The following is a 14336-nucleotide window of genomic DNA, read 5'->3' as shown; positions in this document are numbered from 1 at the left end:
TGTACATACTGCTATATTCAAAACAGGGAGCCAGCAAGGTGGTATCCATTGTATAGCACATGGAGCTCTGCTCAATGTTACCTGCCAGCCTAGATGGGAGGGGCACTGGAGGAGAATGGATACAAGTATATGCACCCCTGAGTCCCTTTGCTGTTCGCCTACCACAACTATAACAACATTGTTAATTGGCTATCAGTTCAGTTCAGTCACTCAGTCATGTCTGACTTTTTGCGACCCCATGAATTGCAGCACTCCAGGCCTCCCTGTCCATCACCAACTCCCGGAGTTCACTCAAACTCACGTCCATCGAGTCAGTGACACCATCCACCCATCTCATCCTCTGTCGTCCCCTTTTCCTCCTGCCCCCAATCCCTCCCAGCATCAGAGTCTTTTCCAATGAGTCAACTCTTCACGTGAGGTGGCCAAAGTACTGGAGTTTCAGCTTTAGCATCATTCCTTCCAAAGAACACCCAGGACTGATCTCATTTAGAATGGACTGGTTGGATCTCCTTGCAGTCCAAGGGCCTCTCAAGAGTCTTCTCCAACACTACAATTCAAAAGCATCAATTCTTCGGCACTCAGCTTTCTTCACAGTCCAACTCTCATATCCATACATGACCACTGGAAAACAATAGCCTTGACTAGATGGACCTTTGTTGGCAAAGTAATGTCTCTGCTTTTGAATATGCTGTCTAGGTTGGTCATAACTTTCCTTCCAAGGATTAAGTGTCTTTTAATTTCTATACCTCAATACAAAATAAAAAGTTTAAAGTTTAAGAAAGAAACACTTTATTTAAACTGAAGTACAGTTTTGGGGATGAACTGGCATGTTACAGGCAAGATGGAGGGTAAAAGAACTATGAACCCTTGGCTGTCTGATACCCGATTTAGCATCAGGAATTCTCTTCCAGACTTCAGTGGTTAAGAATCTGCCTGCCAATGCAGGGGACATGGGTTTGATCCTTGGTCGGGAAGATTCCACATGCTGCGGAGCCATTAAGCACATTTGCAGCAGCTCCTGAGCCTGCACACCCTAGAGGCCATGCTCCACAACTAAAGAAGCCACCACAATGAGAAGCACACGCACCACAACTGGAAAGTAGCCCCGACTCGCCGCAACTAGAGAAAGCCACGAAGAGCTAGTGCAGCCAAAAAAAAAAGAATTCTCTTCCCAGTTAAGTGAACACTACTCTCCTGCTGTTACATTCTCTCTAGGACTGAGAGAGATAGGCTCTAACAATATTTAATTCAGTGCCTCTAAAACTAAACGAAGCGCACACCAGGATTAATTTCTGCCCTGGTTTGTTTCCTCTCTCTTTGCAACCTGTGGGCTCTTCCCACAGAACAAACTTACGATTCTAAGACCTTTTAGAAAAACATCAGCTTCCTTACTAGGATCATAACTTTTTTTTCAGTCTTTAATTTCCTTCCCTATCTTTCACCCAAAATAATGATGCTATAAACACCATGGGCGCGCATACTGTGTAAAACACGTAAATGCACAGTAGGATGACAAGGAGAAGAGAAAGTAGCATGGATACTCAAGTTAAATACGACACCCACTTCTCTAAGTGGCTGTCAAAACATTTGGATCAACTAGAATGCTTTTCGTAGACTCTTACTTTAAAAATAGAGCATTAATTGACACTGAGAACTGTCGTCTTCTACGGATATTTTGCTGTAAAGTATTTGTGAAGGGATTTGATGTGTTTTATCCTCTGAAGATAAGTACATTTAACTTAATGCTGACACCCCCTGTTTCTCAAAGAACTAAAGCTCGTTCCAACCAAAGGGCTCCAAAGTGAAAGTGAAAGTGAAGTCGCTTAGTCGTGTCCGACTCTTTGCGACCCCATGGGCAATAGCCTGCACCAGGCTCCTCTGTCCATGGGATTTTCTAGGCAAGAGTACTGGAGTGGGTTGCCATTTCCTTCTCCAAAGTGCTGTGCAAAAGAACCCGGATTGCTAGATATACGGGCAGAGAAGGAGGGGGAAGGACTTACTATGAAGTAAAAAAAGGAAAATTCGAAAAGCAGAACAGCATGATCTCATTCGTATAAAACCAAAACAGAACAGCGCTTATCCAATCACGAGAGACCTGCCCAGTGTGTGGCTCCCCCGTGCTCTGCCTGCCTTCTGCCCATGTCTCCTCTCCTCAGGGACCCTCGTGTGTTTCAGGGTAGATAAACCCCATCTCCCACCCCGGGTGGGTGGATGACTCAGGCCTGGTGGATCAGACAATCCCGTGACTATTGAAGAAGCCGTGTCAGGAATGGCTTCTTCTTCCCCTTGAGGTTGCTGAGCTGGAGATACTGCCGGCGGCCCCACCACCTCAGGGAAGAAAAAGCCCAAACACAGTAAAAGCCACGAAGAAGCCAGCAGGATCGGAAACTGGAGACGGAGCCCTGGAAATGCTCTTTGAATTCTTAGACCAGGCTGTTCTTAATTACACAACTCGGTATAGGATCTTTGCAGTGTGTTTTGGGGTTGAGGAAGAGCCTTAACTCAGTTTAAACTAGATTTCTGCGATTCTCTGTGGAAATTTTCCTAATCCAAGACCAGTCAGAGAGAGGTGCAACACTGCTGGCTTTGAGGATGGAGGAAAAGGTCCAAGTATCAGGGAATGTGGGCAGCCTCTAGCAGAGGGGAAAAAAGGAAGTGTCTTCTCCCCTTGCATTCCAGAAAGGAGCACAGCCTTGCAGAGGCCTTGATTTTAGCCCTGCGAGACCCATGTTGGACTTCAACAACACTGCCATGCTCAAGGCTCTGTGGTGACCTAAATGGGAAGGAACTCCAAGACAAAGTGGATACATGCATACCTGGGGCTGATTCACTTTGGGGTACAGCAGAAACTAATAACATTGTCAAGTAACTATACTCCAATAAAAATTAATTTTTAAAAATTAATTAATGAAAAAGCTGTAAAATAACAACTGGTGTTGTTTTCAGCCTCTGAAAATAACTTCCAAGTGTAGGAAGTCTGTAGAAGGATTCCACAGTTTTATCTCTGTGGAATGAAAATGAGGGTGGGAGGGGAAAAATAGGGATACTTTATAATTTTTTAACTAGAAATATGCATTGTATTAGGGCATCCCTTGTGGCTCAGATGGTAAAGAGTCCGTCTGCAATGCAGAAGACCTGGTTTCAATCCCTGGTGGGGAAAATCCCTTGGAGGAGGGCATGAAATCCACTCGAGTATTCTTGCCTGGAGAATCGCATGGACAGAGCAGGCTAGTGGGCTACCGTCCATGGAGTCACATAGAGTTGGATACAACTGAGTGACTAACACACACCCATGCCATATAATGGACTTCCAAGATGGCGCTAGTGGTAAAGACCCCACCTGCCAATGCAGGAGACACAGAAGATGTGGGTTCGATTCCTGGGTCGGGAAGATCCCCTGGAGGAGGACATGGCAACCCACTCCAGTATTCTTGCCTGGAGAATCCCATTGACAGAGGAGCCTGGCGGGCTACAGTCCATGGGGTCTCAAAGAGTCAGACACGACTGAAGCAACTTAGCACTCATAATATTAAGTGAAAAACTAATTTTAAACGTGGTTACGAATGGAGTCCAGGGGGTCTCAAAAAGAGTCTGACACAACTTAGTGACTAAACAACAACCAAGAATGGAACCAGAGTAAAAACCTAAGAATCTCAGGAATTATCACCCACCCAGGGGAATCGGAATACCAGCTGCTTTCCAAATGCAACAGCACAGCATGGATGTGTCTTGTGAGGAATTCCAACTAGTATCACTAATTGCACTACTAACACAATGGTCAGCCAACGAGCCAACACTTGCATACCACACACCAGGTCAAACCAGATCCTTCCAGTCTGGTTCCACTGGACGAGACAGAGGCTGGATCGTAACTCTCAAATGCATTCTAGAAGCTGATTTTGAAGGCAGGGCTGGGGGAGACAGACAAGAGAAGCTAGAATAGTAATTGGCCTACAATTTAGCATACTTTTCAATAGAAAAATCAACAAATTGCCAACAAATCACTATGCTAATGAAGAATCACTCTGCTCTGCAATGAGCATTTAGCAGAAGAGAAAAAACAACTCATTTATGCCACTCTGTAGAGCAAGCTGCCATTCCAGGGGGTCCCCTGCTGAATTTTAATGTGGGGAAAACAGAAAAAAGGAGAGCTGGCGGCCCTGCTCATGTTCCTCTCTGGTGCTCCAGACAGAACGCCAAACAGTGAGCTGGCTGGGGGGTAGATTGGCGGTGGCTTTCAACGCCCATGCAGATGCCACATTCAACATGCTCCTCTCGAAGATTTTCAGAAAGGAAGATATCTATCCCTCCCTCTCAACAACTGACTTCCACTGAACACACACCTTTCTCTGCTAAATTCACTTCATTTTACTTAGACAAGAGAAGTAAGTCAGGTACATTCTGCTAAGCTTGTAGGGAGGAGACATACAGAATAATACGTATTGGCTACAGGTAGAATTCCTTTTGGTTTGTCTTGAAGTCTATGCCCAGAAGACAATGGCCATGAAGCAGTGTAACCCGAGCCACTTCTCTGCTGGGCAGCTTGGTCCTCCATCAAGAGTGACAGGGAAGCTGAAGGAAAGGCCATGATCTATTTCAAGGACACGTCTGCTTCCAATCAACAGGAAAGCCCTGTTTCTACTTTCCTCTTTTTCTCCACCTTCTTTCCTACCTTCCTCCTCTTGGTTTAAAAAAGATATGGCTAAAGAAGAAAAATACCAAGACCAGAAGCACAGGCCAACATCACATTTAAAGGCTATGAATAAAACATAGTGGAGATGCAAACACGTAAGTCAGATCTCCTTGGCCTTTTCCCATTTATCTACCAGGAATAAATGGAGATCAATTTCAGACTCCAATTGAAAGACTAAAGGTTAATTCAGTAATTCAGATGGAAATTTTATTTCATGTATAAAATGGGATTTAAGATTGTCTTTTACTCTAAAAGCAAAATTTTCAAGTATTCTCAGTTTATCAAAGTGGTTAAAGTAATTGCGGATTTTACCTGCAGTAGGCAGAAGCATATCTTTAAAAAGATTTCAATGGAGATTACTGCTAAGTCACTTCAGTCATGTCCGATTCTGTGCAACCGCACAGAGGGCAGCCCACCAGGCACCCCCGTCCCTAAGATTCTCCAGGCAAGAACACTGGAGTGGGTTGCCATTTCCTTCTCCAATGCATGAAAGTGAAAAGTGAAAGTGAAGTCGCTCAGTCATGTCCGACTCTTAGCGATCCCGTGGACTGCAACCCACCAGGCTCCTCCATCTATAGGATTTTCCAGGCAAAAGTACTGGAGTGGGGTGCCATTGCCTTCTCTGAATGGAGATTACTACTGCACCCTATTCAGAAACCCTGGAAACAAATTTTTAAATGCTCTTGAATGATCTTTCTGTGTATGTGCACATCCGTTCCTTCCCTCAACTTGCTACAGTCTAGTCATGGGCTTCCCAGCAGGCTCAGTGGTGAAGAATCCACCTGCCAATGCAGGAGACACAAGAGATGTGGGTTCAGTCCCTGGGTCGGGAAGATCCCCTGGAGGAGGAAATGACAACCCACTCCAGTATTCTTGCCTGGAAAAGTCCATGGACAGAGGAGCCTGGTGGGCTACAGTCCATGTGGGTGTAAAAAATTGGACATGACGGAGTACTCATAGTCTAGTTAGGGTCTAAGTCCCTCCCCTGTGAAAAATTAAAATAAGTGATTCAACAGCAATATTAAACTGATCATTGCTTGACTATGTGACATAAATAAAAATAATTTGAGCAACACCACGAAACTGACAAAGCATTTATGTCTCTATCTTTGAGTTGGCCAAAAAGTTTCTTCAGGACGAACTTCTTGGCCAAGCTAAGAACTGTGCGGCATATGTGGAGTAGAGATATTATTGTCTTGCTTTACAGATAATAAACGAGTGAAAATGTCATTCCCTTATTTCCCGAAACATGCCCCTCTGACAGTCACCTGCCAACACCTAAGAGTCAGACTCGTTGCGCAGCGGTAAGCGATGAGCCACTTACCAACACACAGGATGTTGAAACAGAATCCTTGAGAAGTCGACTTGTTGACCAGCTGGTCTGGGAGACTGTCAAATCCAACATGGCCAGAAAGGGATAAGTTTCGAAGCTCTTCATTCTGAAATGTCAGAAGGGAAACGTTTGAGAGCCCGTGACAACACCCCCTGGGCACCCCTCCCTCTCCCGTCCTCTCTTCTTGGCACATGGGGAAAAAGGCGACCCCTCTGTGCCCACCCCCTCCCTGGCATCTACACAACCGAAGCCACCAACTCTAGAACCATACTCTTTATACAAAAATCACACTGACTCCCAAAGCACACCATCTCCCGCCCAGGCAGCTCAGGAATGCTTACAGGTGCGCCAGTTCAGGGGAAATACACTTTCCAGAGGGGGCTGATACCGACATGCTCTAAGTGACACTAAAACTCCAACCCTTTGGACAGCCTCAAGCGCTCAAGAAAACTTTTCAACCCGGAGGGCAAAAATAAAGGACTCTCTTCCAGACACAGGAAGGAGCTTTCAGAAACTCGCAGTGGAGGATGCATTCCCGTTCCTATGCAGAAATTCTGCAACCACCATATTGAACATATTGAAAATGGCACAGCACAGGGCTTGGTTCCTTCTCTAGCATGAACTGGACAGGCTTTGTGGGGCCTCCTTGCTCTCCCCCGCAGGCTCTGCACTCCCCACACCTGCTCAAGAGTCTACTGAAGGAGAATGGGGCTAAGGTAGTTATCGTATTTCAAAAGCTGGATGACTTAGGCTGTATTATACGGTGCTAACTTCCTCCACTACTACTCCCCTCCACTATCTACTACTGCGGGCAGGAATCCCTCAGAAGAAATGGAGTAGCCATCATGGTCAACAAAAGAGTCTGAAATGCAATCTCAAAAACAACAGAATGAACTCCTTTCATTTCCAAGGCAAACCATTCAAATATCACAGTAATCCAAGTCTATGCTCCGACCAGTAATGCTGAAGAAGCTGAAGTTGAATGGTTCTATGAAGACCTACAAGACCTTTTAGAACTAACACCCAAGAAAGATGTCCTTTTCATTATAGGGGACTGGAATGTAAAAGTAGGAAGTCAAGAAAAACCTGGAGTAACAGGCAAATTTGGCCTTGGAATACGGAATGAATCAGGGCAAAGGCTAATAGAGTTTTGCAAAGAGAACACACTGATCATAGCAAACACCTTCTTCCAACAAGTGAAGACTCTACACGTGGACATCACCAGATGGTCAACACCAAAATCAGATTGATTATATTCTTTGCAGCCAAAGATGGAGAAGCTCTACACAGTCAGCAAAAACAAGACCAGGAGCTGACTGTGGCTCAGATCACGAACTCCTTATTGCCAAATTCAGACTTAAACTGAAGAAAGTAGGGGAAACCATTAGATCATTCAGGTATGACCTAAATCAAATCCCTTATGATTATACATGGAAGTGAGAAATAGATTTAAGGGCCTAGATCTGATAGATAGAATGCTTGATGAACTATGGACAGAGGAGGTTCATGACATTGTAAAGAGACAGGGATCAAGACCATCCCCATGGAAAAGAAATGCAAAAAAGCAAAATGGCTGTCTGAGGAAACCTTACAAACAGCTGTGAAAAGAAGAGAAGCGAAAAGCAAAGGAGAAAAGGAAAGATATAAGGATCTGAATGCAGAGTTCCATCCAAAGAATAGCAAGGAGAGATAAGAAAGCCTTCCTCAGCGATCAATGCAAAAAAATAGAGGAAAACAACAGAATGGGAAAGACTACAGATCTCTTCAGGAAAATTAGAGATACCAAGGGAACTTTTCACCCAAAGATGGGCTCGATAAAGGACAGAAATGGTATGGACCTAACAGAAGCAGAAGATATTAAGAAGAGGTGGCAAGAATACACAGAAGAACTATACAAAAAAGATCTTCACGACCCAGATAATCATGATGGTGTGATCACTCATCTAGAGCCAGACATCCTGGAATGTGAAGTCAAGTGGGCCTTAGAAAGCATCACTATGAACAAAGCTAGTAGAGCTGACGGAATTCCAGTGGAGCTCTTCTAAATCCTGAAAGATGATGCTGTGAAAATGCTGCACTCAATATGTCAGCAAATTTGGAAAACTCAGCAGTGGCCACAGGACTGGAAAAGGTCAGTTTTCATTCCAATCCCAAAGAAAGGCAATGCCAAAGAATGCTCAAACTACCACACAATTGCACTCATCTCACACTCTAGTAAAGTAATGCTCAAAATTCTCCAAGTCAGGCTTCAGCAATATGTGAACTGTGAACTTCCAGATGTTCAAGCTGGTTTTAGAAAAGGCAGAGGAACCAGAGATCAAATTGCCAACATCTGCTGGATCATGGAAAAAGCAAGAGAGTTCCAAAAAAACATCTATTTCTGCTTTATTGACTATGCCAAAGCCTTTGACTGTGTGGATCACAATAAACTGTGGGAAATTCTGAAAAGATGGGAATACCAGACCAGCTGACCTGCCTCTTGAGAAACCTATATGCAGGTCAGGAAGCAACAGTTAGAACTGGACATGGAACAACAGACTGGTTCCAAATAGGAAAAGGAGTACGTCAAGGCTGTATATTGTCACCCTGCTTATTTAACTTCTATGCAGAGCACATCATGAGAAATGCTGGGCTGGAAGAAGCACAAGCTGGAATCAAGATTGCTGGGAGAAACATCAATAACCTCAGATATGCAGATGACACCACCCTTACGGCAGAAAGTGAAGAGGAACTAAAAAGCCTCTTGATGAAAGTGAAAGAGGAGAGTGAAAAAGTTGGCTTAAAGCTCAACATTCAGAAGATGAAGATCATGGCATCTGGTGCCATCACTTCATGGGAAATAGATGGGGAAACAGTGGAAACAGTGTCAGACTTTATTTTTGGGGCTCCAAAATCACTGCAGATGATGATTGCAGCCATGAAATTAAAAGACGCTTACTCCTTGGAAGGAAAGTTATGACCAACCTAGACAGTATATTACAAAGCAGAGACATTACTTTGTCCACAAAGGTCCGTCTAGTCAAAGCTATGGTTTTTCCAGTGGTCATGTATGGATGTGAGAGTTGGATTGTGAAGAAAGCTGAGCGCCAAAGAATTGATGCTTTTGAACTGTGGTGTTCAAAAGTCCCTTGGACTGCAGGGAGATCCAACCAGTCTATCCTAAAGGAGACCAGTCCTGGGTGTTCATTGGAAGGACTGATGCTGAAGCTGAAACTCCAATACTTTGGCCACCTCATGCGAAGAGCTGACTCATTGGAAAAGACCCTGGTACTGGGGAGGGATTGAGGGCAGGAGGAGAAGGGGACGACAGAGGATGAGATGGCTGGATGGCATCACCAACTCGAAGGACATGAGTTTGGGTAAACTCCGGGAGTTGGTGATGGACAGGGAGGATGGTCTGCTGCGATTCATGGGGTTGCAAAGAGTCCGACATGACTGAGCGACTGACCTGAACTGAACTTCCTCCATAATGCTGAGTGCATTCTGTGGGTATTGGAGATCATCTGTAAAACCCTTCCTTCCCAGGGAAACAGAGGCTACCTATGGTCCTTCAGTTAAGAACTACAGTTACGGTATGGGATTCCAGAAACTAGTTATTGAAAGTCTTCCTGGTTTCTGGATATGTTGCCAATGAGCTTTATACTCAAGATAGTGAATTTGGGGTAAGAAAACGAGCCTCAGAGTTCCCTTGTTTTAAATAAAGAAGGGAAAACCTTGCACAGAATCAGTTGGTCAATAGTTTTTAAAAGATGGTTCTTCATCATCCTCCTATGTGTATTCCACAGTAAACGAGAGTGATGTCTTTGAATACTCAAAGGCTGAAACTCCATTTCCAAATCATTTCACTAAAGAGAAGGAGAAATGTGACTCCCTAAATGTTGGGATTTTAGCGCAACGTTTTATGGACAAAATGACATCTAAGGGCCTTGCAAGCACTAAAATTCTGATTCTGTGAAGTAAGGTTGGAAACCACCACCACTCCCCCTGAATACCATGGTGGCAGCTGCAGGTTTGAGGTCACTGGTACAGAGAACAGATGCCGAGGCTATGAATAGCCTCCTTGAAACCTGCCAGCAGTGAATATGAGACTCAAGAGCGGGCGCTTATCCTTGAGCAGGATGGCCTGGCCAACAGCGCACCCAACAGCTTGGGGAGCAGCCCCCGGGGGCAGCAGCTCTGGTAGCTGGCCAGGCCTCCCAGCACCACCAGGAGGCCCCAAGGCTACCACCTGCCCTTTCCTCTCCAGATACCCCAAAGGTTCAGGCAGCAGGTATTTTTAGGGTGTTTACCACATCCGCCAAGACTGAAGGAGAAGATCTGAAACGAGTCTGGGTTATATTTAGAACTCTTTCCATCACAGCTGTGCAGTGGCTGCTGTGAAGCCCGCGAGGAGACACCATCACACCAGCCTCTTTCCTGACGTACCACGGCCTTGAGCAGACAACAAGCAGCAGGAAAGGAGGCCAGGCAAGGAAGAACTATCATCCTACACTCCCTCTCCTTTTTTGCCACAATAATTCTTTTAATTTCTGGGGCGGGGGAGGAAAGAGTGGTTTATTGCTCTGGATTCTGGACAGTTGTTGGGTTTTTAGATTCAGATATTCACCCAGGCCAATCCGGGGAAAGAATCAGAGTTAGTAATTATAGCTCTCATCCCAGAACCCAGTGCTCAGCATCTCATATTCTCACCATTTCCAAAACACGAGAAACCACCCACACACCCACCGAGTATTTTTATACCCACTGAAAACCACATACAAAATGAAAGGTTATAAAACAGTTTGGTCTTAAAATTTTTTTTTTACTTTGAATTTATGTCTTCAATGTCTCTGTCTTCTTTGTCATATAAAATATGTAAATTTTATAATGCCACTTCAAAAGTCCATTAAAGGACTGCCCAGCATTAAAGGAATCTTGAGGGCTGTTGCCCAGCAGGGGGTGATGGGACAATGGGAAATGGGAGGCTCCTCCGAACAGGCTTAAACACTAAAATCACTGCAGGATATGTGAGAGGAGTCTATTTAACTCACACACAGCAGCTGAAATGAATTCCTGCACTCTGCATCTCACAGTACCAAGCCTGTAGCTCTATGCCTTAGCTGCCTCGACCCAAAGAATGTGTGTGGGGCTCGAGTCTAGATATGATCGCAGGGAATCTCAGATATTCTAATGTCTTTACTGCTATCATATATTAGCAACGACTCGAATTTTCTGTCTAGTACTGAGCTCCGTCTGCACTCCAGTTCTGAATTTCTACCCCAGAGGCAGTTCTCCTAGGTTGTCCTACTTGTACCTTAAATCGTTGTTCACCAAACTTGAAATCATCTTCCTTGATTGCAAACCACCCCTATTCCAGGGTTTCCTACTTCTCTTAATGGCACTAATCTGTGCCTGAGTCCCACCGTCTCATTCATTTCAAAGTGTTATTAATGCTGCGCCCTCCTCCTCTTTATTCTCACTAATTCAACAGCCTTCGAACAGGTCTCCTTGCTTGGATCCCACTCCCTCTAATTCTCCCTCAATCTACTTGGCTGCAAAAGGGATCTTGGTACTCAAAGGCCCTCAATCCAAACTTCTTACTCTGCCTTCTCAGGAGCTTCTGTAGGCTGATATCAAATCTCCCATCCTCCCAGAGGAGGACATTCCACTGCAGTTAAATGGAATTACTTACAGTTCCTGGGAGACCCCCTGGTTTCTCCTCATCAGACTTTATTCATATTATGATATTTCCTCTATCTGGGAAGATCTTATGGCCTCCAACACATCCAAACCTTCCAGATCCCATAGAAATTTTATCTCCAGTCTTGTCTTTACTGGGCTTCCCTGGTGGCTCAATCGGTAAAGAATCTGCCTGCAATGCAGGAGACCTGGATTCGATCCCTGGGTCAGGAAGATCCCTTGGGGAAGGGAATGGCTACCCACTCCAGTAGTCTTGCCTGGAGAAGTCCATGGATACAGGAGCCTAGTGGGCTACAGTCCATGGGATCGAAAAGAGTCAGACATGACTGAGTGACTAACACACACCCTTGTCTTAACTATGAAATCTCAGGGTGAATTTCAATAAACATTCCCTTTACCAATAAAAGGAAAAATGATGATTGGATAAAGGTGCCTCAAGCTATCTGGCATTCCACCACCATACGACGGCTAACGTTTATTGATCAAGGTTCTAGGAAAGCCCTAAACATGAATGAACTAGAGAATTTAACAGTTCTATGAGTAGTTAACTACTGTTACCCACTCTCCACTGCCAGATGAGAAAACAGAGGCCCACAAAGTTCAGTAACTTTCCCAAGGTCATACAGCCAATAAGGTGAAAAGCTGAAATGTGGACTCAGGAGGTCAGATTCCAGAGTCACTGTTAACCACATGATGATCTAAGTTCCTAGGTAGTTCCTTGGTAGACAATACAATGACTTTAGCCACTACTGAAAGCCAATATATTAAACTAGAAAGAAAAAAAAAATGTTCTCTAAAATAATTCTCTGGCAACCATAAGAGGTGGAAGTTGAAAATTAGAATTGGCAAAGGAGCTCTTAAGTATATTTTCACGGGTCCTGGCAATGCTGAGACTTTGATTTTTTTTCATCTACGGCACATGAAGCCAATAATAAAAGGCTTAGTTTGGACCATTTCTGAGATGCAAGTGCCAACTTGGAGCCACCAAGCCAGTAACTGTAAGACCTTAATTGATTCAGCCCTCCATTTGCTAAGCTACCCAGGGAGGGCTGTACTTGGATGATTTCTAGGCCCAATCCATCCTGAAATGAGTTATGACTAAATTCTATAGTATAAAATAACCAGTCTTTAACATGACAACCTCATTTTTCTCTTCCCAGATCATCGTGACATGAACACCATTATTTATTTATTCATTCAAAAAAACACTGCTCAAAGCACTAAGGGAACAAAAATACATTAGTTTTGTTATTCATTGATAAATGCTTTTCCTACCCTTCAGAGGCTTACCGTGTAGTAGTAGAGATAGGACACAAGTAGTATTAAGGATAAGAGAGATAAATACTATAGGATGACTAAGGGGAAACAGGAGCTTTTGGCTAGGGAAATTCAGGGAACATCTTTCAGGAAGGCTGGAGTTCTCCAAACCTACCAGGAAAATACAAGTCCAGCTTGCAGAAGCCTGCCAGATAAACACTATCTTCTGCCCAAAGGAATGTGGGTACTCTGAAGATTACAGTCAACAAGTTTTGCAGAAGATGTCTAGCTGACTTCATTATGGAAATAATTATAAAACAAATTACATAAGAATGTGCACCAACACCTACATTCTGAATGCTGCTTTAAAATATGTTCCACATTTCCAAATCTTGCTTAGCCAAAAAGTAGGATGGCACAAAGCTTGGAGTCAGATAGCCATGGGTCTGAATCCCTACCTGTTTTAGTCCCTGTTCCTCCATCAGTAAAAATGGTCCACTTGGCAAGGTGGCTGGGAGGAACTAAGGAAATGGTACATATGGGAGAGCCAGCATTTAATAGGTCATCAGGAAACCTGTGTCTCCTTTCCCTGAATTAGGTGGGAGGAAGAGAGGAGCTCTCCTATTGCTGTTGGGCCCGCAGAGTCAGAGACACTTCACACTTCATGCTGGGAGACTCTGCAGATGGGCAAAGCCCTCAGACTACCTAGGGAGGAAGAATCACTAAGGATGAACAAAGAGGAAAAACAGAACATGGAAGAATGGGACTCTAGCATGAAGAAAACCCACCCTAAATAGGATGCTCATTTACAAAGCTGCAGGAAAAGCCACAGAATTCCATTCCTGTTTGCAGGCATCAACATCCTCCAGGGCTGGAAACCATTAAGGATTCCTCAGCTTCTCTCTTCTAATTTAGCCCAGCCCACAGCCTCTTGAAATTAACGAACTGTCTGTGCCCAGATGGATTCTATTCACCATATTCAAACTGAAGGGGTAACCCAAAGTTACTGGGTTCCTTTTAAAACCAAAGCCTTCAGTAGATGTGGTTAGTAGGTAGTATACATCTGCTGATGTTAATCAGCCAGTGGGAGTTGGGGCGTATGTTACCAAGGTGATACGTTGTATCTGTTTTCATGTGTATTGAAAACAATTAGACTTCATTTTCCGGGGTTTTTTTGTTTGTTTGTTTGTTTGTTTGCCTTTAAAGACAGATACTACAGTTGAAGTTTAGAAAGATTCTGCCTCTTTATTTTTTTAAGAGATAAAATTTTATTACGTATTAGACAGCTGGAAATTATATTCTTCTCAAAGCCTCATTTTATGGAGAATGAATTATATTGATCCAAGTCAATCTCCAGGTTTACGTTTCCTCATC

At 44.0% G+C, this 14336-nt stretch overlaps 1 protein-coding gene across 4 annotated transcripts in view; it reads right to left on the bottom strand.

Annotated features, from left to right (window-relative positions):
* The window catches only part of SEPTIN11 (septin 11), a 106000-nt gene that overhangs the window by 49678 nt on the left and 41986 nt on the right, over positions 1-14336 (bottom strand). For all 4 annotated transcript variants that reach the window (XM_027971118.3, XM_027971119.3, XM_027971120.3 and 1 more), the window contains exon 2: positions 6018-6132. In XM_027971118.3, coding sequence (XP_027826919.1) covers positions 6018-6132 — 115 coding nt within the window. The remainder of the gene's footprint in view (positions 1-6017; positions 6133-14336) is intronic.

The sequence above is a fragment of the Ovis aries genome, chromosome 6 (genome assembly GCF_016772045.2).
Source record: "Ovis aries strain OAR_USU_Benz2616 breed Rambouillet chromosome 6, ARS-UI_Ramb_v3.0, whole genome shotgun sequence".
In the NCBI taxonomy this organism is placed as follows: Eukaryota; Metazoa; Chordata; class Mammalia; order Artiodactyla; family Bovidae; genus Ovis; species Ovis aries.
The sequence above is the reverse complement of the archived record's forward strand: the minus strand, read 5'-3'. Positions and strand labels throughout refer to the sequence as shown.